The sequence below is a fragment of the Protomyctophum parallelum genome (assembly GCF_964188405.1).
Source record: "Protomyctophum parallelum genome assembly, chromosome: 11".
NCBI lineage: Eukaryota > Metazoa > Chordata > Actinopteri > Myctophiformes > Myctophidae > Protomyctophum > Protomyctophum parallelum.
This window is the reverse complement of record NC_139707.1, coordinates 4,210,580-4,234,966: the sequence shown is the minus strand read 5'-3', so window position 1 is coordinate 4,234,966 and position 24,387 is coordinate 4,210,580. Positions and strand designations below refer to the sequence as shown.

Sequence of the window (24,387 nt, the reverse complement as noted above, 5' to 3'; positions counted from 1 at the left end):
TAAAATAATACCTTTGTGACGTTGACACATTATTGTGTGAACATGTATTATTTAAATGGAAAGGTTTGAGTTTGCCCAACCAAATCTATATTTTACATGAGAAATACAACTGGTAACAATTCAGTCTCTCTCAACTAAATTTGTGACACTTTGTTAATGCTGCATTATTCCTTACTTTACTGAAACGGTACTGATCATTTCTCTCTTTTTTTGGGTCTCAGATGTGCCAGATGTGCCTGTTAACGTCAGAGTTACAGACACAACCAACACTGCTGCCACACTGAACTGGGGTAAGCCCTTGGATGACGGCGGCCTGCCGGTCATCGGATACATCATTGAGCACAAGAAGGACGGAACAGAGGAATGGGTCAAGGACACACCGTCCTCCCCGCTCAGAATCACGGAGTTCGTTGTCCCCGACCTGGAAAAGGGAGCAAAGTATCACTTCAGGGTCAGCGCCGTGAACGGCGAGGGAGCGGGCGAAGCCGCCGAGACCCAGGAGCTGGTGGAGGTCATTGAGCGAGAAGCAGAGCCCGATCTGGAGCTGGACGTCGAGCTGAGGAGGACCCTGGTGGTCCGGGCCGGCTGCTCCATACGTCTCTTTGTGCCGATCAAGGGTCGCCCCGCCCCCTCCGTCACCTGGACCAAGGAGGGCGGCCCCGTTCCGCGGGCCGTCATCGACAGCACCGAGTCGTTCACCATGCTGCTCATCCCCGACTGCAAGAGGATCGACGCGGGCAAATACGAGCTCACCCTCGAAAACGCGGCGGGGACGAAGAGCGCCGACATCCACGTGAGAGTTCTGGATTCGCCGGGACCTCCAATCAACCTGAAACCCGTACACATGGACAAGGAGAGCATCACCCTGGAGTGGGAGATGCCCCTCATCGACGGCGGCGCCAAGATCACCAACTACATCGTTCAGAAAAGAGAGTCGACGCGCAAGGCCTATGCCGCGGTCATTACGAAGTGCCCGACCACTTCGGCTAAGATCCCCGACTTGGGAGAAGGCTGCGAATACTACTTTAGAGTGTGCGCTGAAAATGAGTACGGCATCGGTGAACCCGTTGAAACCTCCGACCCGATCCGGGCATCGCAGGCACCCACTCCTCCAGAGAGCATCATTCCTACTGACATCACCAAGAGCTCTGTGAGCCTGGCATGGACCAAACCCAAGTTTGATGGCGGAAGCAGAGTGACCGGATACGTCCTTGAAGCCCAGAAGAAAGGAACCGACACGTGGGCCCATGTGAACACTGTAAAGACCATGGACTTCTTAGTGAAGAACCTCAATGAGAATGAAGAATACCTCTTCCGCGTTATGGCCGCCAACCAATCTGGTAGAAGTGCCCCTTGTGAGAGCAAGCCCATCACCATCAAGGACTCCACTTCCCTGCCTGAGTTTGACCTGCGTGGCGTGTGCAAGAAGACCGTCATCGTGAAGGCAGGAGACGACATCAAGGTTGAGATTCCATTCATGGGACGACCCAAACCAACCATCTCTTGGCAGAAGGACGGAGGAGCCCTGAAGCTCACGCCGAGAACCAACGTGGAGACCGCCGGCGCCACAGTCATTCTGTCCATCAAAGAGTGCGTCAGATCTGACAGTGGCACATACACCATGACAGGAAAGAACATTGTTGGCTCCGTGTCAGATAACATCTTTGTTAAGGTACACGACGTTCCTGGGCCACCCAAGGGGCCAATAAAGATTGTCGAGATTTCTCGTACCTATTGCATCTTCGCCTGGGATACTCCCGAGAATGATGGAGGCGTTCCGATCAACAACTATGTGATTGAAATCAGGGAGACCAGCGCCCAGACATGGACTGAACTTTCGTGCACTGTCATCCGCACCGTGTTCAAAGCCAACCGTCTGATCACCAACTCAGAATACCAGTTCAGAGTGAAGGCCAAAAACAGATATGGTGTTGGACCTCCCATCACCTCAGAGGCAGTGGTGGCTGCTTATCCATTCAAGGCACCTGGACCCCCCGGTACTCCTAAGGTTGAATCTTTCACCAAGGACACAATGACCGTTGGCTGGAATGAGCCTGTCAACGATGGAGGAAATTCAGTTATTGGATATCACGTTGAGAGGAAAGAGCGAAGCAGCATCATGTGGCTCAAGATCAGCAAAAGCATGGTGAAAGACAACATCTTCAAAACCACTGGGCTTGAACCTGGAGTTGCCTATGAGTTCCGTGTCACAGCTGAGAACTTAGCTGGCATCGGTAAGCCTAGCAAGTCCTCTGAGCCATTGCTGGCCTTGGATCCTGTGGACCCTCCTGGTCAGCCTGAGCCTATCCTCGTCAACAAAAATACCATCACTATTCAGTGGACAAGGCCCGAGTATGATGGTGGTTTTAAGATCACTGGTTTTACTGTGGAGAAGAGAGACCTGCCTGCTGGTCGCTGGATGAGAGCCAACTTTACCAACATCGTGGAAACCACCTTCACTGTCAGTGGACTGACCCAGGATGCTTCCTATGAGTTCCGGGTCATTGCCAGAAACTCGGCTGGTGCTGTCAGCTTGCCGTCCGAAACTTCAGATCCAATCATTTGCAAGGATGACATCGTTGAGCCACGCATCATGGTAGATGCCATCTTCAAGGATGTCGTTCTCTTGAAGGCAGGCGACAGCTTTAAGCTTGACGCTGACATCGCTGGACAGCCAATCCCATCCATGGCATGGACGAAGAATGGAAAGGAGATTGAGAACACAATGAAGCTAAATATTAGGTATACTGACCTGACTACCACTCTGGTCAACAAGGACTCTATAAGAACAGATGGAGGAGAATTCGTCTTGACTGCGACTAATGTTGGCGGATTTGCCAAACACATCTTCAATGTGAAAGTGCTCGATAGGCCCGGCCCACCAGTCGGACCTCTTGCGGTGTCCGATATCACATCTGATGACTGTGTACTGACATGGGCGCCACCTGAAGATGATGGTGGTGCCAAGATTGAAGGTTACATTGTTCAAAAGCGTGAGTCAAGCAGACTGGCATGGACTGCTGTAGCTACAGAACTGCAGGTAACACAGCATAAGGTGACCCACCTGCTCAAAGGAAATGAATACATCTTCAGAGTAATGGCTGTAAATAAATACGGAGTTGGTGAAACTCTTGATTCCACGCCTACCATTGCTGACAACCCATACAAGGCTCCAAGTCCACCAATAACTCCTGAAGTGACGGCTATCACCAAAGATTCAATGATACTAATGTGGCAAGCCCCTGCAGATGATGGAGGCACCCCCATCACAAACTATAACATCGAGAAGAAGGACAAGATCGGCCTCCGTTGGGTCAAATGCAACAAGAGGAAGGTCAAGGAGCTGCAGTTCAAAGTGGTAGCCCTTTTGGTAGGACACGAATATAAATTCAGAGTCACTGCTGAAAATGCTGCTGGATTGAGTGCACCAAGTGAGGACAGTCCATTCTACAAGGCCACTGATGTGTTATACGAACCTGGGGCTCCATGCAACCCCAGAATCCTGGACACGACCAAGTCTTCCATCACGGTTGCCTGGAACAAGCCTGTGTATGATGGCGGCTCTGACATTACTGGTTACATTGTAGAGACCTGCATCCCATCTGAGAAGGAGGAGGATGAGGAATGGACAATTGTGACACCCACAGAAGGACTCCTTGCCACCTCATTCACCATCATCAACCTGAAGGAGAACCAGGAGTACATGATCAACATATCTGCTGTGAACGGCGAGGGAATCGGAGAGGCAGCGTCTGTGCCTGACAACACCAAGGCTGAAGACAGGCTCCTCCCACCTGAGCTGGACTTGGATGCTGAACTCCGCAAGGTTATTAGCATCAGAGCCTGTTGCTCACTGAGGCTATTTGTGCCTATCCGAGGCAGACCGACTCCTGTGGCCAATTGGACCAAGGAAGATGGTGAGCCTGTCGAGAGGGCAACAATCGATACCACATCGTCATACACGTTGCTTATCATTGACAACGTCAACAGATTTGACAGCGGAAAGTACAACCTCACAGTTGAGAACCCTTCTGGATCCAAAACGGCTACAGTTCAAGTCAAGGTGCTTGACACACCAAGCGCGCCACAGAATCTGAAGATCAGTGCTATTACAAAAGAGTCTGTCTCGCTGGTTTGGGAGCCACCAATAAATGATGGAGGAGTTAAGGTTAAGAACTACATTGTTGAAAAGCGTGAATCAACAAGGAAAGCATATGCCACGGTCAATGCTAACTGCCACCAAACCAGCTTCACAGTTGACACGCTCCAGGAAGGATGCAATTATTACTTCAGAGTTTTGGCAGAGAATGAATATGGTATTGGTCTCCCTATTGAGGCGGGTGAATCAGTCAAGGTGTCCGAGAGACCACAGCCACCTGGCAAAGTCATCCTCAAGGATGTTACCAAAACCAGTGTCACCCTGGCCTGGGAGAAGCCAGAACATGATGGTGGCAGCAGAATCGGCTGCTATGTTATTGATATCCAGCCCAAGGGTGTTGAGAAGTGGACCCAGCATTGCATTGTCAAAGAGACGGAGACTACCATTCCTAATCTCGTCACAGGCGAAGAATACATGTTCCGTGTATCGGCCAAAAATGAGAAGGGAGCCAGTGACCCACGTCAAATCGGCGTGCCTGTCATCGTTAAAGACCTTGTGATTGCTCCAGTTATCAAACTTCAGTTCAACACATTCAGTGTGCTGGCAGGGGAAGACCTGAACGTGGACATTCCATACGTCGCACGTCCTAAAGCAGCTGTATCCTGGATAAAGGATGGTCAGCCTCTGAAGAGAACTGACAACGTAAACATTGTAGCCACAGACACGATGTTGTCCCTTAACATCACAGAGTGTGCCAGAGCGGACGTAGGCCAATACCGCATCAATCTAGTCAACACAGCTGGAGAGACCGCAGCAGAGTTTGGTGTTGTCGTTCTTGACAAACCTGGTCCGCCAGGCGGTCCCGTTAAGATAGACCTGGTCACTGCGGAGAGTTGCACCTTCTCATGGAGTCCACCAGCTTATGAGGGTGGCTGTACCATCGCCAAGTACATTGTGGAGAAGAGAGACACAGACGCCAATGTATGGGTGGTTGTATCTCCTAATCTAGCCAGGACACAGGTCAAGGCTAGCAGGCTGAAGACTGGCTCAGAGTATCAGTTCAGAATTACAGCTGAGAACAGGTATGGAAAGGGTCCACCTCTTCTCTCTCCTCTCGTTGTGGCTCAATATCCATACAAACTCCCAGGACCTCCTGGAACACCTAATGTTCCATACGCCACTAAGGATAGCATGGTGGTGCAATGGAACGAGCCAGTCGTGGATGGAGGAAGCCCTATCCTGGGCTATCACCTAGATCGTAAGGAGAGAAACAGCATTCTCTGGGTCAAATTAAACAAATCTATTATTCAGGACCAAACTTACAAGACCACTGGCCTGGATGCCGGAATGGAATATGAATTTAGAGTCTATGCTGAAAACATTGTTGGAATTGGAAAAGCCAGCAAAGTGTGTGAGGGTGTTATTGCTAGAGACCCATGCGACCCTCCTGGCACCCCTGAAGCCGCCAAGATTTCCAAGGATTCTGTCACTATTGTTTGGACCAAGCCAGAGTATGATGGTGGAGCAAAGGTCACTGGCTATATAGTGGAGAAGAAGGAGCTGCCAGAGGGCCGTTGGCTGAAGGCTAACTTCACTAATGTCATTGAGACAGAATATGTTGCCACAGGCCTTGTGGAGAATAATAAGTATGAGTTCCGTGTCATTGCCAGAAATGCTGCTGGAGTTTTCAGTATGGCCTCTTACAGCACCGGTCCAATCACCGCCACGGACGAGATTGAGGCACCACGCATCAGTATTGACCCAGAGTTCACAAAGACTCTGATGATCAGCGCGGGAGACAGCTTCAAGATTGATGCCGATGTTCATGGCAAACCACTGCCCTCTATCCAGTGGCTGAAGGGTGAACAAGAGCTTGGCAACACCATCCACAGAGAGATTAAAAACACAAGCACAAAGGCCTTCATCAGTGTGAAGGAGGCCAAACTGTCCGATGGAGGGCAGTACACTCTGTTGGTGAAGAATGCAGGAGGTGAGAAGGGTGCGCTGATCAATGTGGTGGTTCTGGATAAACCTGGAGAACCACAGGGCCCTCTGTCCCTCACAGGGGTCACTAAAGACAGATGCTGCGTTGCTTGGAAAGCACCTCTCCAAGATGGAGGCAGCAAAATCTCTCACTACATTGTGGAAAGGAGAGAGACCAGCAGACTGGTCTGGACTGTGGTGGACAATAAAGTGGAGAACACCTGTCTGAAGGTTACTAAGCTCCTGGAAGGAAATGAGTACATCTTCAAAGTCCGTGCTGTGAATGAATTTGGAGTCGGTGCACCTCTTGAGTCTGCTGCTGTTATCATCAAAGATCCATATGTTGTTCCTGATTCACCAAAGAACTTGGAGGTTTCAGAAATTAAGAAAGACTCCGTGAAACTCACCTGGGAGGCCGCAACTGAGGATGGAGGTGTTCCCATCACTGGATATGTCATCGAGAAACACGATAAGGAAGGCGTGAGGTGGACCAGATGCAACAGAACAACAGTCACCGACTTAACGTTCAAGGTCACTGGGCTCCTCGAAGGCCATCTGTATGAATTCCGAGTGGCTGCTGAGAATGCCGTTGGTGTCGGTGCTCCAACCTCACCCACTGTGTTCTACAAGGCTCTGGATCCTATCTTCAGACCTGGTCCACCATACCACCCCAGAGTTACTGACACAACCAAAGATTCAGTGTCCCTGTCATGGGGTAAACCAGTCGAGAATGGAGGCAGTGAAATTCAAGGATACCTCGTTGAATGTTGTACCTTTACAGAAGAGGAACCTGCTGAGGATGCACCGGCCGAGGAATGGACCATGTGCACACCACCATCAGGCATCAAGACAACCAAGTTCGAGGTTACAAACTTGAAGGAAGGCCAGGCATACCAGTTAAGAATATGCGCAATCAACAAAGTTGGAGTCGGCGAGGCTGCTGATGTCTCTGAAGAAGCCATAATTGCCCAGGACAGGTTAGAAGAGCCAGACCTTGACATTGACTCAGAGCTCAGGAAGATTGTATCTGTCAAGGCTGGAGCTTCCCTCAGACTGTTCATTCCCGTCAGAGGAAGGCCCACTCCTACCATCACGTGGGACAAAGATGAAGCTCCACTCAAGGAGAGTGCTCAGGTTGAAGTGACCAGTAGCTACACTTCCTTGGTGATTGACAAGATGAGCAGATTTGACGGTGGAAAATATACAGTCACCGCAGAAAACGCAAGTGGAACTACATCTGCTTATGTCGTGGTCCGTGTTCTAGACTCGCCGAGCGCTCCAGACAATCTGAAGGTAACAGAAATCACCAACCAGTCAGTGACCTTGGCCTGGGAACCACCTCTTTTGGATGGAGGAGCCAAGATCAAAAACTACATTGTTGAAAAGAGAGAAAGCACGCGCAAGACATACGCAGCTGTAGTAACAAACTGTCATGAACTCTCGTGGAAGGTCGAGTCTCTTCAGGAAGGCTGTAGTTATTACTTCAGGGTCAGGGCTGAGAATGAACATGGTGTAGGCCTGCCTGCTGGAACCGCTGAAGCTCTCAAGGTCTCAGAGGTCCCTCAGTGCCCAAAGAAACTATTAGTTACTGACCAAACCAAGACCAGCATTTCTCTAGCCTGGGAGAAGCCTGAGTATGATGGTGGAAGTAGAGTCGTGCAGTACCTGCTTGAAGTGCAGCTTAAGGGCACGGATAAATGGAATGGTGTTAACACATTCAAGACCATGGATACTACCGTTTCCAGTCTGAATCCAGGAGAGGAGTATATCTTCAGAGTCACAGCTATCAATGATAAGGGTAAAAGTGATCCCAAGGTCCTCCCTAGCCATGTGATGACCAAAGACTTGGTAATTGAGCCAGATATTAGACCACAATTCAGCAGTTATAGTGTCTTGGCGGGCAAAGATATGGATGTTGTCATACCAATCGTTGGACGTCCTAAACCAGTAATCACATGGACTAAAGATGGGGCTCCTTTGAAGTTCACAACCAGTGTCAACATTGTTAACACAGCTACAACCACAACACTGAGCATGAAGGAGGCGGCTGGCGGTGATGGTGGCATGTACAGCATCAACGCCACCAATGCTGCTGGAAAGAAAGATATAGCACTTGAAATCATTGTTCTTGATAAGCCTGGACCTCCCACTGGCCCTGTGAAGTTTGATGAAATCACAACCCAGAGTGTGACCATCTCATGGACCCCACCAAAGTACAACGGTGGCTGCGATATCTCTAACTACATTGTGCAGAAGAGAGACACCACAACTGGCACATGGGAGAATGTCAGCGTAAACTGCGCAAGAACCTCTATCAAAGTACACAGGCTAAAGACTGGAGCTGAATACCAGTTCAAAATCATTGCTCAGAACCGTTATGGCAAGAGTTACGGTCTGGATTCAGCATGTGTTGCTGCTCAGTACCCATACAAAGAGCCTGGTCCCCCTGCCACTCCCGTCATCGCCTCTCTATCTAGGGACCACATGATTGTTGAGTGGAATGAGCCTGTCGCAGATGGAGGCAGCCCTGTCCTTGGCTACCATCTTGAGAGGAAAGAGAGAAACAGTATTCTTTGGGTGAAGGTCAACAAGTGTCTCATTCAGGAGACCACCTTCAAGAGCTACCCCTTGGACGAGGGAGTTGAATACGAGTACAGAGTTTACGCTGAGAATATTGTCGGCATTGGCAGATGCAGCAAGCTCTCTGAGGGCTGTGTTGCACGGGACCCATGTGACCCTCCTGGTACTCCAGAAACCACCCTTGTGACTAAAGACACAATTATCATTAAGTGGACCAAGCCTGAGTATGATGGCGGTAGTAATATCACCGGTTACACTGTGGAAAGACGTGATCTGCCGGAGGGTCGATGGATAAGGGCCAACTTTACTAACGTGATTGAGACCCAGTTCACCATCACCGGCCTGACCGAAAACGCACAGTACGATTTCAGAGTCATCGCTAAGAATGCTGTCGGTACCATCAGCAAGCCATCCTACAACAGTGGAGCAATCATTGCAAGTGATGAGGTGATTGCACCTAGCTTCTCCATTGACCCTGCCTTCACCAAGACAATTGTAATCAATGCCAGGGATACATTCAAGCTCGACGCTGATGTCCATGGCAAGCCACTGCCCACAATCAAGTGGTTCAAGGACGAGAAGCCAGTTGAGAACACACTTCGACTTGAGATAAAGGACACAGACAACCATGCTATGATTGTTATCAAGGAGGCAATGAGAATGGACGGTGGACTTTATACGCTTCAGATGACAAATGCAGCTGGCACAGAGACCATACCATTCAAGGTTGTGGTCCTGGACATACCTAGCCCATGTGAAGGACTCCAAATCACTGGAGTGGCTGAAGACAGATGCACACTGGTATGGCAGGCCCCACTGCATAACGGAGGCAGTCCCATTACACATTACCTCATTGAGAGGAGAGAGACCAGCCGCTTGGCTTGGACTGTGGTTTCCAACAGCTGCAGCGCAACATGCTACAAAGTGACCAAACTGCTGGAAGGCAATGAGTACATGTTCCGTGTCATGGCCGCCAACAGCTATGGAGTCAGTGAGGCTTTGAATTCTGGAGCAGTGATCATGAAGACTCCATTTGTTCTTCCTGGGGCCCCTCACATCGAGGAAGTGTCCAACATCGCCCATGATGGTATGACAATCACCTGGACAGCTCCTGACGTTGACGGTGGCAGTGAGATCACTGGATATATCATTGAGAAGAAAGACAGAATTGGAATCAGATGGACCAGATGCAACAGGCAAAAGGTCACCGACCTCTCTTTCAGAGTGACAGGCCTCTCCACTGGTCACGAGTACGAGTTCAGAGTGGCTGCTGAGAATGTGGCTGGAGTGGGCGAGCCAACCATGCCAACGTCATACTTCAAGGCCTCTGACCCCAAGTATAAGCCTGGAGCACCAGCATATGTCAATGTGATCGACACGACCAAGACCTCCATCACAGTGTCATGGGGCAAGCCTCTGTCTGACGGTGGCACGGCCATCCAGGGATTCATTGTAGAAGTCTGCAAGGCTGAGGAAGAAGAGTGGACTATGGTGACTCCACCCACTGGGCTGCGCGTCAACAAATATGAAATTACAAACCTCACAGAAGGTCAAGAATACGACATTCAGGTGTGTGCCCTGAACAAGCTGGGAGTCGGCGAGCCAGCTGCCATCTCGGGCACAGCCAAGCCAGAGGAGAAGTTGGTCGAACCATTCATTAGCCTGGATTCTGAACTAAGGAAGGGCATCGTTGTGAAAGCAGGAGCGTCCGTCAGAATCAATGTTCCATTCAAGGGCAGACCTACTCCTGAGATTGTGTGGACCAAGGATGAAGCAGAGCTCTCCGAGAAGGCAGTGGTTGAGAAGGCTCTGGACAACACTCTTCTGGCCGTCGACTCGAGTGACAGGAACGACTCAGGAAAATACACCCTGACCCTAACAAACAGCAGTGGCACGGTTTCTGAGTTTGTGAATGTTAAGGTCCTGGATACACCTGCGGCTCCTTCCAATCTGGTTGTACAAGACATCAAGAAGGACTCTGTCACTCTTGTTTGGGATGCGCCATTGCTCGATGGTGGCTCCAAGATCAAGCACTATGTCATCGATAAACGTGAATCGACCAGGAAAGCATATGCCAATGTCTCCACCCAATGCACCAAGACAACTTTCAAGGTTGACAACCTGATTGAGGGGGCTATGTACTACTTCAGAGTTATGGCTGAAAATGAGTTTGGTGTCGGCCAGTCCGTTGAAACCAAGACGGCTTCCAAGGTCTCTGAAGTACCTCTGCCTGTTGGAGCAGTCTTCCTTACTGATGTCACAAAAATATCTGCATCTCTGGCCTGGGAGAAACCAGAGCATGATGGAGGCAGCAGGATTGCTGGCTACCTCATTGAGATGTTGCCTAAGGGCACAGATAAGTGGGGAGTTGCAACAAACGTCAAGGGGACAACATGCGAGGGCACTGCCTCAGGCCTAAACACTGGAACAGAGTATCTGTTCCGTATCATTGCTTACAACGAGAAGGGAAAGAGTGAGCCCAAGCAACTCGCTGCGCCCGTCATCGCCAGCGACATGACCATCGAGCCAAGCATCAGAATGCAGTTCAACACTTACAGTGTGTTAGCCGGAAAGGACCTGAAGGTTGACTTCCCTGTGATCGGCAGGCCTAAACCTAAAATCTCATGGACTAAAGATGGTATGGCTCTGAAGCGAGCCGTTGTGATTAACACAGCCACAACAACTGGCATTGAGATAACCGAAGCGAGCAGAGAGGACTTTGGCACTTACCTCGTAACCGCAACCAGCAGTGCTGGCACATTCAGTCTAAATATGGGAGTCATTCTCCTTGAAAAGCCCGGCCCACCAACCGGTCCACTCAAGGTTCTTGAAGTGAGCAACTCCTTCGTCCATCTCTCCTGGGATCCTCCACAGTACACAGGCGGATGCCAGGTGAAGAACTACATTGTTGAGAAGAGAGACACAAACTCTCAAGAATGGCAGACAGTGACTTCACAACTTGCTCGAACAGCCATCAAGGTCGCACAGCTGAAGACTGGTGCTGAGTACCAGTTCAGAATTATGGCTGAAAACAGATATGGAAAGGGCGCATCTCTGGACTCCAGGGCCATCGTGGTGCAGTACCCATACAAACCACCTGGACCTCCTGCAACTCCTCGCGTTGCGTCTGCCACAAAGGAGATGATGATCGTTGAATGGAATGAACCTGTCGTTGACGGTGGCAGCACAGTTACCGGCTACCATCTGGAGAGCAAGGAAAGGAACAGCATCCTTTGGAATAAACTGAACAAGATCTTAATCACCGATACTCAATTCAAGATCTGCAATTTGGAGGAGGGTATTGGATATGAATTCAGGGTCACCGCTGAGAATATTGTCGGTGTCGGCAGGTGCAGCAAAATCTCTGAGCCGTTTGTTGCCCGTGACCCCTGCGATCCTCCTGGAACTCCAGAGGCTGTGACTATCTCTAAGAACCTCATTAAGATTACGTGGACTAAGCCAGAGTATGATGGCGGCAGCAAGATAAATGGATATGTGGTGGAGAGGAAAGATGTGGCCTCTGAAGAGCCTCGCTGGGTCAGAGCCAACTTCACCAACATCATTGAGACAGAGTATACCAGTACTGGACTGACAGAAAATGAGCAGTATGAATTCAGAGTAATCGCCAAAAATGCAGCGGGAACCTTCAGTCCTCCATCTTACAGCTCCGGACCCATCACTGCTACTGATGAAATTGAAGCGCCCACAGTGTCAATGGATCCCAAATATATGGATGTCATCGTTATCAACGCTGGAGAAAACCTGCTTCTGGATGCTGACATCCATGGAAAACCAATCCCTGATGTGGTCTGGTTGAAGGAAGGCAAGGCGATGGACAAGGCCCTGCGCATTGAAGTGAAAACCACTCAGAAGCGTGCAGCTATGACCATCAAGGATGTCACCAAGCTGGATGGTGGTCACTACGACCTCCAGCTCACAAACCTGGGTGGTGTGAAAACCATTCCAATAGACGTAAAGGTCCTAGATAAACCAGGTCCTCCTGCTGGATCTCTCACTGTGACTGGCGTTATGGCTGACAGGTGCACCCTAACCTGGGCCGAGCCGTCTCTGAATGGTGGAGCTAACATCTCCCACTACATCCTGGAGAAGAGGGAGACAAGCAAACTGTCCTGGAACATCGTTGCACCCAGCGTCCAGACTCTGTACTACAAAGTGAACAACCTAATGGCTGGAAATGAATATATCTTCAGAGTCAGAGCAGTCACCAAGTATGGCACTGGAGATTTCGTGTTGTCTGAACCTGTGATTGCACGTAATCCATACAAGCCACCTAGCACTCCCGGAACTCCTGAGGCAAGCCAGATCACAAAGGACTCAATGGTTCTCACATGGTCTGCGTCAGACCAAACCGGCGGAGCAGACATCGACAGTTACCACCTTGAGAAACGTGATAAGGAAAGTGTGAGGTGGACCAAGTGCAACAGGCAGAAGGTCACCGAGACCCACTTCAAAGTCACAGGGCTCATGGCAGATCACTCCTATGAGTTCCGCGTGGCTGCCGAGAATGAGGCTGGAATGGGAGACTTGAGTGAGCTGTCCCTGTTCTACAGAGCTTCCGATGCCCCCACAGCACCGGGACCTCCGCACCACCCTAAGGTGACGGACTACACCAAGTCCACTGTCTCTCTGTCCTGGGGCAAACCCGATTCCGATGGCGGCGCTTATGTGAAGGGCTACATTGTTGAGATGAGGGAGTACACATCAGGCACAGAGTCGGAGCTGGAGGAGGAGGAAGAGGAGGAAGAAGAGGTAGCAGAAGTAGCACCGGTGGTCGGAAAGGAATGGACCATGTGCACTCCACCCACTGGCATTCAGGCTACTAAATTCACCATCACAGAAGGCCTGATGGAGGGCTTGGAGTACCAGTTCCGTGTCTGTGCCATCAACTCAGAAGGGGTGGGAGAAGCAGGCAAAGTGCGCAGCACCGTGGTCACCTCTGACAAGATAGAAGCGCCTGATTGTGAGCTGGACGCTGAACTGAGAAAGGTTGTCTCTGTCCGCGCCGGTGGAAGTCTGCGTCTGTTTGTCCCCATCCGAGGAAGGCCAGAGCCTGCTGTGAAATGGGAGATGGTGGATGGAGTTATCTCTGAACGTACTACGATTGAATCCACAAGCTCATACACTATGCTTGTCATCGACGGCGTCAACCGCTTCGACAGTGGCAAATACTCACTGACCCTGGAGAACGACAGCGGAACCAAATCTGCTATTGTTGCCGTTAGGATTCTGGATACGCCAAGTGCACCACAGGAATTCACTGTCAAAGAGATCAAGAAAGATTCAGTGACTCTTACCTGGGATACTCCACTAATTGATGGCGGAGCTAAGATTACAAACTACATTGTGGAGAAGAGAGAGTCTGTCAGGAAGGCCTACACCGCTGTCAGCAGTAACTGCACTGCAAACGTGTTCAAGATTGACGAGCTGCCAGAAGGAGGCATGTACTATTTCAGAGTCTGCGCTGTGAATGAGTACGGCCAAGGGCAGATGGTTGAAACCAAAGAAATCAAGGTTTCTGAGGTGCCCATGCCACCAAGCAAGGTCTCAGTCATTGATGTCACCAAGACCAGTGTGTCGCTCCACTGGGAGAAACCTGTTCATGACGGTGGTAGCAAGGTCATGTGCTACAATATTGAATACATGCCAAAAGGCGGTGATAAATGGGGTACAGCATGCACAGTCAAGGTGCCTCTTACCGAAGGCATTGTTCCTAACTTGAACACTAACGACGCCTATTTATTCAGAGTTCTTGCAATTAACGAGAAGGGAAAGAGTGAGCCTAAGGAACTGGGAGTGCCTGTAGTGGCAAAGGATATTGATATTGAGCCATCTTTGAACCTGCTGTTCAACACATACAGTGTTAAGGCTGAGGATGATCTGGAAATCGAGGTGCCAGTGAGAGGCAGGCCTAAGCCTGTTGTCTCCTGGAAGAAGGACAAGCTCCCTCTGAAGAACACAGCATCGCTGACCATCCTTAACACAGCAACCACTTCCAAGATTGTCATCAAGGAGGCAGGCAGAGAACATGTCGGAAAATATCAGATCGTCCTGGCCAACTCGGGTGGCACAGTCACAGCAGACATTGTAGTCGTGGTCCTCGACAAACCAACTCCACCTAAAGCCGTTAAAGCAGATGCTGTGACTTCAGACAGCATCACGTTGTCCTGGTCTCCACCAGAGTACGACGGTGGCTGCTCCATCAGCGGCTACATCGTGGAGAAGAGAGACACAAACAGTCAAGAATGGCAGCTCGTAGCCAGCAATATTGCCAGAACATCTGTGAAGGCTTCAAGGCTGACACATGGCGCAGAGTACCAGTTCCGTATCTATGCTGTTAACCGTTATGGAAAGAGTTCACATCTGGACTCCCGCCCAATCACCGCTCAGTACAACTTCAAGCAGCCTGGACCCCCTTCCACTCCCATTGTGAAACTGGCCACCAAGTCCTTCATGATTGTGACTTGGAACGAGCCTGTTGCTGATGGAGGCAGCACTGTTCTGGGCTATCACCTGGAGAGCAAGGAACGCACCAGCATCCTCTGGAACAAGATGAACAGAAGCATGATCAAAGAAACAGAGTACAAAGTCAATAACATCGAGGAGGGCATGTCATATGAGTACCGTCTCTATGCTGAGAACATTGCTGGTATTGGAAAAGCAAGCAAGGCCTGTGAAGCTGTAGCAGCCAGAGATCCATGCGACCCTCCAGGTACGCCTGTGGCCACCACAGTTACCAGGAGTTCTGTCTCTCTGTCTTGGGATAAACCAGAGTATGATGGCGGGGCCAAAGTGTCTGGATACATCATTGAGCGCAGGGATCTTCCTGAAGGCCGCTGGACAAGATGCAACTTCACCAATGTCCCCGAGACCTATTATGATGTGACTGGCCTCACAGAGAACAGCCAGTATGACTTCCGTGTCATTGCCAAGAACGCGGCTGGATTGTTCAGTATACCATCTTGGAACACTGGCTCCATCACTGCCAAAGACGACGTGGAGCCACCACGCATCATGATTGATGTCAGGTTCAGAGAAGCGCTGATTGTGAAGGCAGGTGAGACACTTAGGATCAACGCTGACATTGCCGGACGCCCTGCTCCCGTCGTCTCTTGGACGAAGGACGGCAAAGAAATTGAATTGAGGGCCAGAATCCAGATCGTCTCAACTGACACCAGCACCTCTATCACCGTGAAGGACTGCATCAGAAGAGACTCTGGCCAGTATGTCCTGTCCTTGCAGAATATTGCCGGCAAAGTCACAATGCCTATCGACTGTGTGATCATTGATAAGCCAGGCCCCTCAGCGGGACCTCTGGAGATCACAGGCCTTACCGCAGTGGAGTGCACCCTGTCATGGGGTCCACCTCAGGAGGCTGGTGGCGCTGACATCTCACACTACATCGTTGAGAAGCGCGAGACCAGCCGTCTGGCCTGGACACAGCTGAAGGGAGACCTCACCAGGACAAATTACAAGGTCACGGGATTGCTCAAGGGCAACGAGTACGTCTTCAGGGTTCTGGCTGTCAACAAGTATGGAAGTGGCGAGGCCCTGGTGTGTGAAGCTATCAAGGTAACGGATCCATACACAATTCCGACCGCTCCCACCAGTGTTGACATCACTACTATAACTGGAGATTCAATGACGCTCACCTGGTCCCCGCCATTCAGTGATGGAGGCAGTCCTCTCGCAGGATACGTGATTGAGCGCCGTGAAAAGACAGGAATGCGCTGGGTGCGTGTGAACAGGGAGCTCGTCACTGAATGCACAACAGTAGCAACTAAACTGCGCAAGAGCTGTGAGTATGATTTCAGAGTCATTGCTGAGAATGCTGCTGGTATGAGTCCCCCAAGTGACGCGTCTGCAGTCTTAAGAGCATTGGATGCTCTTGTTGTGGCTTCACGCCCAACCAAGCCAAAGATTCTCAACTCCACCAAGGACACCGTTAGCGTTGCATGGAGAGCGCCTGCAGAGGACGGTGGTGCAGTAATCCTTGGCTACAGCGTAGAATACAGAGAATACATGGGCAAACAACAAACAGGGGGGGAGGAGGAGGAGGAGGAAGAAGAAGAATATTATGAGGACGAAGAGGAAGAGGAGTCGCCAGAGGAACTGGCAAGATGGATTGAGGCCATTTCTCTCACTAAGAGCCTGGAGTTCACCATTTCTGAACTGAAGACGGATGTAGAATATGAATTCTGTGTGAAGGCAATAAACAAGGTTGGCAGCGGTGCCCGTAGTCTATACTCTGATGCAGCCGCAGCAATGGACAGAACATCAGCTCCATCATTCGACGCTGACATTGAAACGCGCAAGGTGATGATCGTCAAGCACAGCACAGCGTTCACCTTGAATGCGCCATTCAAGGGCAACCCTGCACCAACGGTGACATGGGCCAAGGAGGGTGTTGATCTCAAAATTAGAGGAACCATTGATGTAACTGAATCCGACTCAAAACTGACCATTGAGAAGGCAACAAGGTATGATTCTGGAGAGTACTCGGTCACCATCGAGTCATCTCTAGGAACCGCAACACTGCCCATGGCTGTCAAGGTCCTCGACTCTCCTGGACCAGTGCTCAATGTGAAGGTCACAACAGTGACCAGGGACTCTGCTACCCTCGTTTGGGAATACCCCGAGAACGACGGTGGCGATGCTGTGATGGCCTACCACGTGGAGAAACGGGAGGCCAGCAAAAAGGCCTGGGTGAACGTAACCAGCAACTGCCGCACAATGTCATACAAGGTGGAGGATCTGCAGGAAGGAGCCGTGTATTACTTCAGAATCATTGGGGAGAATGAGCACGGCGTGGGCAGTCCTCAGGAGGCCAAGAATGGCACAAAGATTACAGGTAAAGTTGATATGATTATACACACATGAGCACATGAAGCAGTGCTTAATTTTTATTCTAAAGTGTTGGGTAACTTCTTTTTGTAATTTATCATAATATGTGACATGCGTCTTTACAGAGGTGCCAAGTCCACCCACAAAACTTGGAGTTGCGAACGTAACAAAGGACAGCATTACCATCGCCTGGACCCGGCCAGAGTACGACGGCGGCAGCAGAGTATCCGGCTACCTCATCGACGCTCTGGAGAAGGGCCAGGACAAGTGGGTGAAGTGTTGCAACGTGAAGACCATGAACCACACCATCAAGGGCCTGAGGGAAAACGGCGAGTACTTCTTCAGAGTCAGTGCCGAGAACCACGCTGGTTTCAGTGAACCCAAGGAGATGATTGTACCCGTTATGGTCAAGGAAATACAAGGTATGATATCCGCTTTCGCGGCCTTCCTCTGTTATATATAGTATATAATATCATTGCTTGGGGCCTGGTGGAACTCTATTCCTTTGCCTCATCGCACTTGTTTTTACAGTTTGTTTTACTTTATACTATACAATCTATATTATTTGTATTCTCTTTTTGTTCTTGCAAATGTGATATATAATTCTGAGGCATTCATATTAAATATTACTTGTATTTTATTTAACAGAGGCTCCAGAGTTTGACATGAAGAACTACCCCAACCACAGTGTCTACGTGAGAGCCGGCTCCGACCTGACCTTTGAGATTCCTCTCACTGGCAAGCCCATGGCCAAGGTGTCCATGTCCAGGAACAACGTGGTCATCAAGGGCCACCAGAGGCTCCTGACGGAAGTAACGCCGGAGAGCCTCGTCATCACGCTCACCGAGAGCACCGCCGCGGACGCCGGCAAGTACGAAATCACCGCCTCCAATGTGGGCGGAACCACCAAGATCTTCATCATCGTGGTGGTGCTGGACATACCCGGAGCTCCGACCGGCCCAGTCGTAGTGGGAGAGATCGGCGAGACCACCGTCTGCCTGAAGTGGGCTCCTCCGGCGTACGACGGGGGAAGCCCCGTCACCAACTACGTGATTATGAAGCGTCAGACCAGCACCCCCAACTGGGAGGAGGTGACGTCCAATGTGGCGAGGAGCAGCTACAAGGTGACCAAGCTGACCAAGGGAGAGGGCTATCAGTTCAGGATCAAGGGGGAGAATCGCTACGGCATCGGCGACCACATTGACACCGGTTCAATCACAATCAAACTTCCATACAGTAAGTCAATTCATGTCATCATCGATTACCCATTATTCAGAAATAACTGTTCAGTGCACTTCTGTACAACTTTGGTGTTGAGGATTAACTATTAATTCCATTGATCTCACAATGTACTCGAATGACTTCCACGTAACTATTGATGCATCCATTCATTGTGACCTGAACGTACGGCGCCCCCTCACGTAGTCTTCACTGTGTCTCTTCCAGCCATCCCTGGACCTCCATCCACACCGATGGTGAGCTTCGTCTCCAGGGAGAGCCTAACCATCGGCTGGAATGAGCCGGTCATGGACGGCGGGAACACCGTGTTTGGATACCACCTCCAGATGAAGGAGCGCAGCAGCATGCTGTGGCATAAGGTCAACAAGTCTGCCATCCCAGCCATGCAGTGGAGGGTGGCCAACGTTTGCCCCGGGCACATCTACGAGTTCAGGGTGGCGGCTGAGAACGCCGCTGGCATCGGAAAGTTGAGCAAAGTCTCTGAGGAGGTCCTGGCTATTGATGCCTGCGGTGAGTAGAGTTCTAATTGACTGTGCTGTGGGACCGTTTTTGATTGTTATTTTTTTTAATCTGTTGATGTTGTGCTGTTAAACGCAGCATGATTGATTTGAAGAACAGGGTACGGGTGGCTTGAGAGGTGGTCACTTTAATCAAGTTCATTAGGGGCTCTTTCCAGTAATAATAACAAAATATCACTTGTATAATTTAATTATAATGTCTCTTACACTGTATGATACCAATTAATTGTTTCCTAATCCCTATGGCTGTTTTGTTTCAGAGCCCCCAGCGAACGTTCGCATCACAGAGGTGACCAAGAACTCGGTCAGCCTGGTCTGGGCGCGGCCTCCGTACGACGGGGGAGCCAAGATCACCGGCTACAGCCTGGAGAGAAGAGATCCCACCAGCGGCAGATGGGTCAAGGCCAACTTCACCAACATCATCGAGATGGCCTTCACCGTGTCCGGCCTGACGGCGGACGAGAGCTACGAGTTCAGGGTCTACGCCAGGAACGCCGTCGGCTCCGTGAGCAACCCATCTCTCATCGCCGGCCCAGTCACCTGCGTTGATTCATGTGGTGAGTTCATAGTCAAATGTTATCCGTTACGTAACGTGTGTGAAAGTAGGTGTAAAGTGAAGAGTATGGTGAAGGCACTGAAGGCAAATGAATGAACACCTTTCAATGTATTTCCTCCCCAGGTGCGCCCGCCATCGACCTTCCTCCAGAGTACCTGGACGTGGTTCAGTACCCAGCCGGAGCCAACATCAGGCTCAGAGTAGGACTCATTGCCAAGCCTCTGCCGAACATTGAATGGTTCAAGAACGGCAAGGAGCTGGTGATGACCTCCAAGTTGTCTGTGGAGACCACGACCGAGGAGTTTTCTGGTATTTGCATCAAGGGTGCGACCCGTGCCGACACTGGAGCATACGACATCAAAATCAGGAATGCCCTGGGCTCTGCGTCTGCATCGATCAGAATCGAGATCCTAGGTACGTCCCCTGACAGCCATGACATACTGCATCATATTGAAAGCATTCCATTGTTCAGTGAATCTCTTTTAAAGACCACCAGACAATCTTCTCCCTGTGTTCCACAGTGGTATTCATCATTACACTACAAATATAGACGGTGGCTTAGTTATCAAAGGACTATAATTCATTGGTTTGTGTTCCTCTTCTAGACAAATGTGGACCTCCAGCCGGACTGATCACCTTCAACTCAGTCTCGACAGAGAAGATTGTCCTGAGCTGGCAGCCGGTGCCCGAGGCCGACCAGGGCGGAGCCAAAGTGACCCACTATGTGGTCGAGAGGCGCGAAACCAGCCGCGTTGTCTGGTCCACCGTCTCGGACGACTTGGAATACACGTACGTCTCGGTCAACAAACTGGTCCGAGGAGCCGAGTACCAGTTCCGCGTCATGGGAGTCAACAAGTTTGGAGTGGGCGAGCCCCTGGAGTCTGACCCCGTCGTCGCTAAGGACACCTTTGGTATGTTGTGACCACGTGAAATCATTAAGCATACGAGAAACACAGAAACAACACAAGGGCAGTTTCATGTCGCTTCCAGTATGTAATTATTCCATTCATTATTAACATTAATTTAGATCCTACTCTATGCTGCTAACCTGTAAGATTTAATGAATAGCTTAAATGTGCCTGAACTCAGGTCTTTTTTTTATTGTTAAAACCATGCTTGATCTCTTCAGTCACGCCCGGACAGCCTCACACGCCTTACGTTAGCACCGCCACCAAGACCACCATGGAGGTGCAGTGGGACAAGCCCGGCGTGGACGGAGGCGCGGCTGTCACCGGCTACTACCTGGAGAGACGCGACAAGAAGAGCCAGCGGTGGATCAAGGTGCTGAAGGACCCCATCGCCGACACCAAGATGTCCATCTGCCACCTGACGGAAGGCAACGGGTACCAGTACCGCGTCTGTGCCATCAACAAGGCCGGAGAGGGACCGTACTCCCTGGTTTCCGACTACTACATCGCAGCCGATCCAGTCGGTCAGTACACCAAGATCTTGTATTGTATATACAAAAAAAACATATACAATTGTATAATGAGTTGCTTTGCTGTTAAGAGAAGCAGGTTTAAATGCCAGTATTTTCCATTGGATATTGCAGTACCTTGTGATTAAATCCAGCTAACCTCTGTATGTCAATAATGCGTCATTCTCATCAGAAACTCCGGATGAGCCATCCAAGCTGAAGGTGGTGGACTCCACCAAGACCTCCATCACTCTGGGCTGGTCCAAGCCCGAATGGGACGGAGGCAGCGAGGTCACCAGTTACATGGTGGAGAAGATGATAGAGGTAGAGGAGGTAGAGGGAGAGGAAGAGAAAGACGACGAATGGACTCTCCTTACCTTCAAGGGAGAGGTGAAGACCACGGAATACACCGCCCATGACCTGAAAGTAGGCGTCAACTACTACTTCAGAGTGTCTGCGGTGAACTGCACCGGCCGCGGAGAGCCACTGGAGATGGAAGAGCCTGTCCAGGCCAAGGATATCCTGGGTACGTTCCAAACATTGCACACTGAATAGTACTAGTATTTAGCAGCACTAGTAATAGTATTACAATTATTAGTACATTCAACACAGTACGCATTCTCTGCATTAGTACATGTAAAGTCAAAACAAATCACAGTCAAGGAATAGAACAAGTCAAGTTCAATGCAATCCAATGAATCCGCCTATATAAGACTGTCGGTATTCATTCCGTGTTTCTCCTGGTTCTTGCAGAGGAGGCCAAGGTGGACCCAGACGTGGCCATGAGAACTCACTACATCGTGAAGGCGGGTAAAGACGTGGAGCTGACCGTCCCTCTGAAGGGCAGACCCGCTCCCACCACCTCCTGGACCAAGGGAGACGAGTGCATCGACAAAGACCCCAAATATGAGTTCCACTACACCGACTCCACCTCGGTGCTGGTCATGCGTGAGGTGACCAGGCTCGACACCAGCAAGTACACGGTAAAGATTGAGAATGGCGTGGGCGAGCCCCAGTTCCTGACTCTGTCCGTGAAGGTCCAGGACACTCCCGCTCAGTGCCAGAACTTGGTGCTGAAGGACGTGACCCGAGGAAAGGTCACTCTCTGCTGGGAGCCTCCTCTGCTCGACGGCGGTGCTGATGTCACCAACTACATTGTTGAGAAGAGAGACTCCGCCAAGAGATCTTTCGCCCCTGTGACCACCAAGTGCGCAGAGACCACATACACCATCGAAGACCTCTCGGAGAAGACTACCTTCTTCTTCCGTGTGATGGCTGAGAACGAGAACGGTGTGGGTGACACATGTGACACCGCTGAGCCAGTCAAGGCTACCGAGACCCCAGGACCAGTCAAGGAGGTCTCTATGAAAGATTCATCCAAAACATCTGTCACTCTGCAGTGGCTGAAACCTGACTATGATGGCGGCAGCATCATCTCTGACTATGTTGTTGAGACAAGACTCAAGGCTGAGGAGACATGGACTTTGGCCGGCTCCAGCAAACACTGTGAGTATATAGTCAAGAAGCTGAACGAGCACTCTGAGATGTTCTTTAGAGTCGCTGCCAGGAATGATAAGGGACATGGCGACTTTATTGAAATCGGGCCCATTAAGGTGATTGACTACATCATCACACCAGACGCAGACCTTTCAGAATACGAACGTAGCACCATCAAAGTCCGCCTGGGTCACAATGTGCACATTGAGCTGCCATACAAGGGCAAGCCCAGACCTATTGTCAGTTGGCAGAAGGACGGCCTGCCTCTGAGGGAGGACGAGCAGATCCGCTTCAAGACAACAGAGAACAAGGCCACTCTGATGATCAAGAGCATCAGGAAGGACAACGAAGCCAAATACTCCATGGTCCTGGACAACAGGATCAACAGGAAGATATTCGCCATCCAAGTCATCACCCTGGGACCGCCGTCCAAATGCGTCGGACCTATCCGCCTGGACGAGGTGAGAGCGGAGAGCGTCATGATCTCCTGGGACGAACCCAACAACTACGGAGGCGGAGCGATCACCTGCTACACGGTGGAGAAGCGCGACGCCACCCAGACCGACTGGAAGATGGCCTGCTCCAAGGTGGTGGATACCGAGTACAAGATCTGCAACCTGATCAAGGGCGCACAGTACCAGTTCAGAGTGCGCTGCGAGAACATTTACGGCGTCAGCGAGCCCTTGCTCTCGCAGATGGTCGTTGCCAAGCACCAGTTCAGGCCGCCAGGCCCGCCGGGCAAGCCGGTGGTGTACAACGTCACCAACGACGGCATGACCATCCAGTGGGAGCAGCCGCTGTACGACGGCGGCGCGCCCATCCAGGGCTTCCACGTGGAGAAGAAGGAGAAGAACAGCGTCATGTGGCAGAAGGTCAGCACGTTCCTGGTGAAGGAGAACGAGTTCAGGATCCTGGAGCTGATCGAAGGTCTGGAGTACAGCTTCAGAGTCTACGCCCAGAATGACTCCGGCTTCAGCCGCATGGGGGACGAGAGTAAGACCACCATGGCTGTCTCTCCTGTCGGTGAGTACATTTCTGTATACATGATCATTACTGCTGCAAATTGTATAGTCAACAAAGATTGTGCCACTTAAAACCCTAATCTAGTCCAGGGTTACAGTTGGGAGAGCACATAAAATGTTTGCATTATAGCCTTAAGCTATAACAGATTATCTGCAAAAAAGTGTAATGTGATGCTTTTTAGCTTTAGAATTCAATTATGCCACGCTATAAATTATATTGTGTGTGTGTGTGTGTGTGTGTGTTTTTCAGATGCTCCTGGAATGCCGGACTACACAGACGTGACCTTTGACTCCGTGAGCTTGAAATGGGATGCACCCAAACACGATGGAGGCAGTAAAATCACTGGTTACACCATTGAGAAACGCCAAGGCAAGGGTCGCTGGTTCAAGGCTAACCTGACCGACTGCCATGATTGCGAGTACACGGTCACCGGCCTAACTATGAACGAACGCTACGAGTTCAGAGCGATCGCCAGAAACGCCATTGGTGTCGTCAGCCCACCTTCTAACTCATCTGGCTTAATTTGTGTCCGAGACGAGAATGGTGAGTGCTATTGTATGAGATCGGTATGAATCGGTCCTTCACATTTGGATTAGTTAAGCAAATACATGGA

The 24,387-nt window shown here is 50.5% G+C and overlaps 1 protein-coding gene across 3 annotated transcripts in view; it reads left to right on the top strand.

Annotated features, from left to right (window-relative positions):
- The window catches only part of ttn.1 (titin, tandem duplicate 1), a 166,829-nt gene that overhangs the window by 120,770 nt on the left and 21,672 nt on the right, over positions 1 to 24,387 (top strand). For all 3 annotated transcript variants that reach the window (XM_083777357.1, XM_083777356.1, XM_083777358.1), the window contains 11 exons: positions 222 to 17,531; positions 17,650 to 17,946; positions 18,173 to 18,760; positions 18,971 to 19,273; positions 19,542 to 19,838; positions 19,961 to 20,251; positions 20,443 to 20,748; positions 20,967 to 21,269; positions 21,448 to 21,780; positions 22,008 to 23,774; positions 24,024 to 24,317. In XM_083777357.1, coding sequence (XP_083633483.1) covers positions 222 to 17,531; positions 17,650 to 17,946; positions 18,173 to 18,760; positions 18,971 to 19,273; positions 19,542 to 19,838; positions 19,961 to 20,251; positions 20,443 to 20,748; positions 20,967 to 21,269; positions 21,448 to 21,780; positions 22,008 to 23,774; positions 24,024 to 24,317 — 22,089 coding nt within the window. The remainder of the gene's footprint in view (positions 1 to 221; positions 17,532 to 17,649; positions 17,947 to 18,172; positions 18,761 to 18,970; positions 19,274 to 19,541; positions 19,839 to 19,960; positions 20,252 to 20,442; positions 20,749 to 20,966; positions 21,270 to 21,447; positions 21,781 to 22,007; positions 23,775 to 24,023; positions 24,318 to 24,387) is intronic.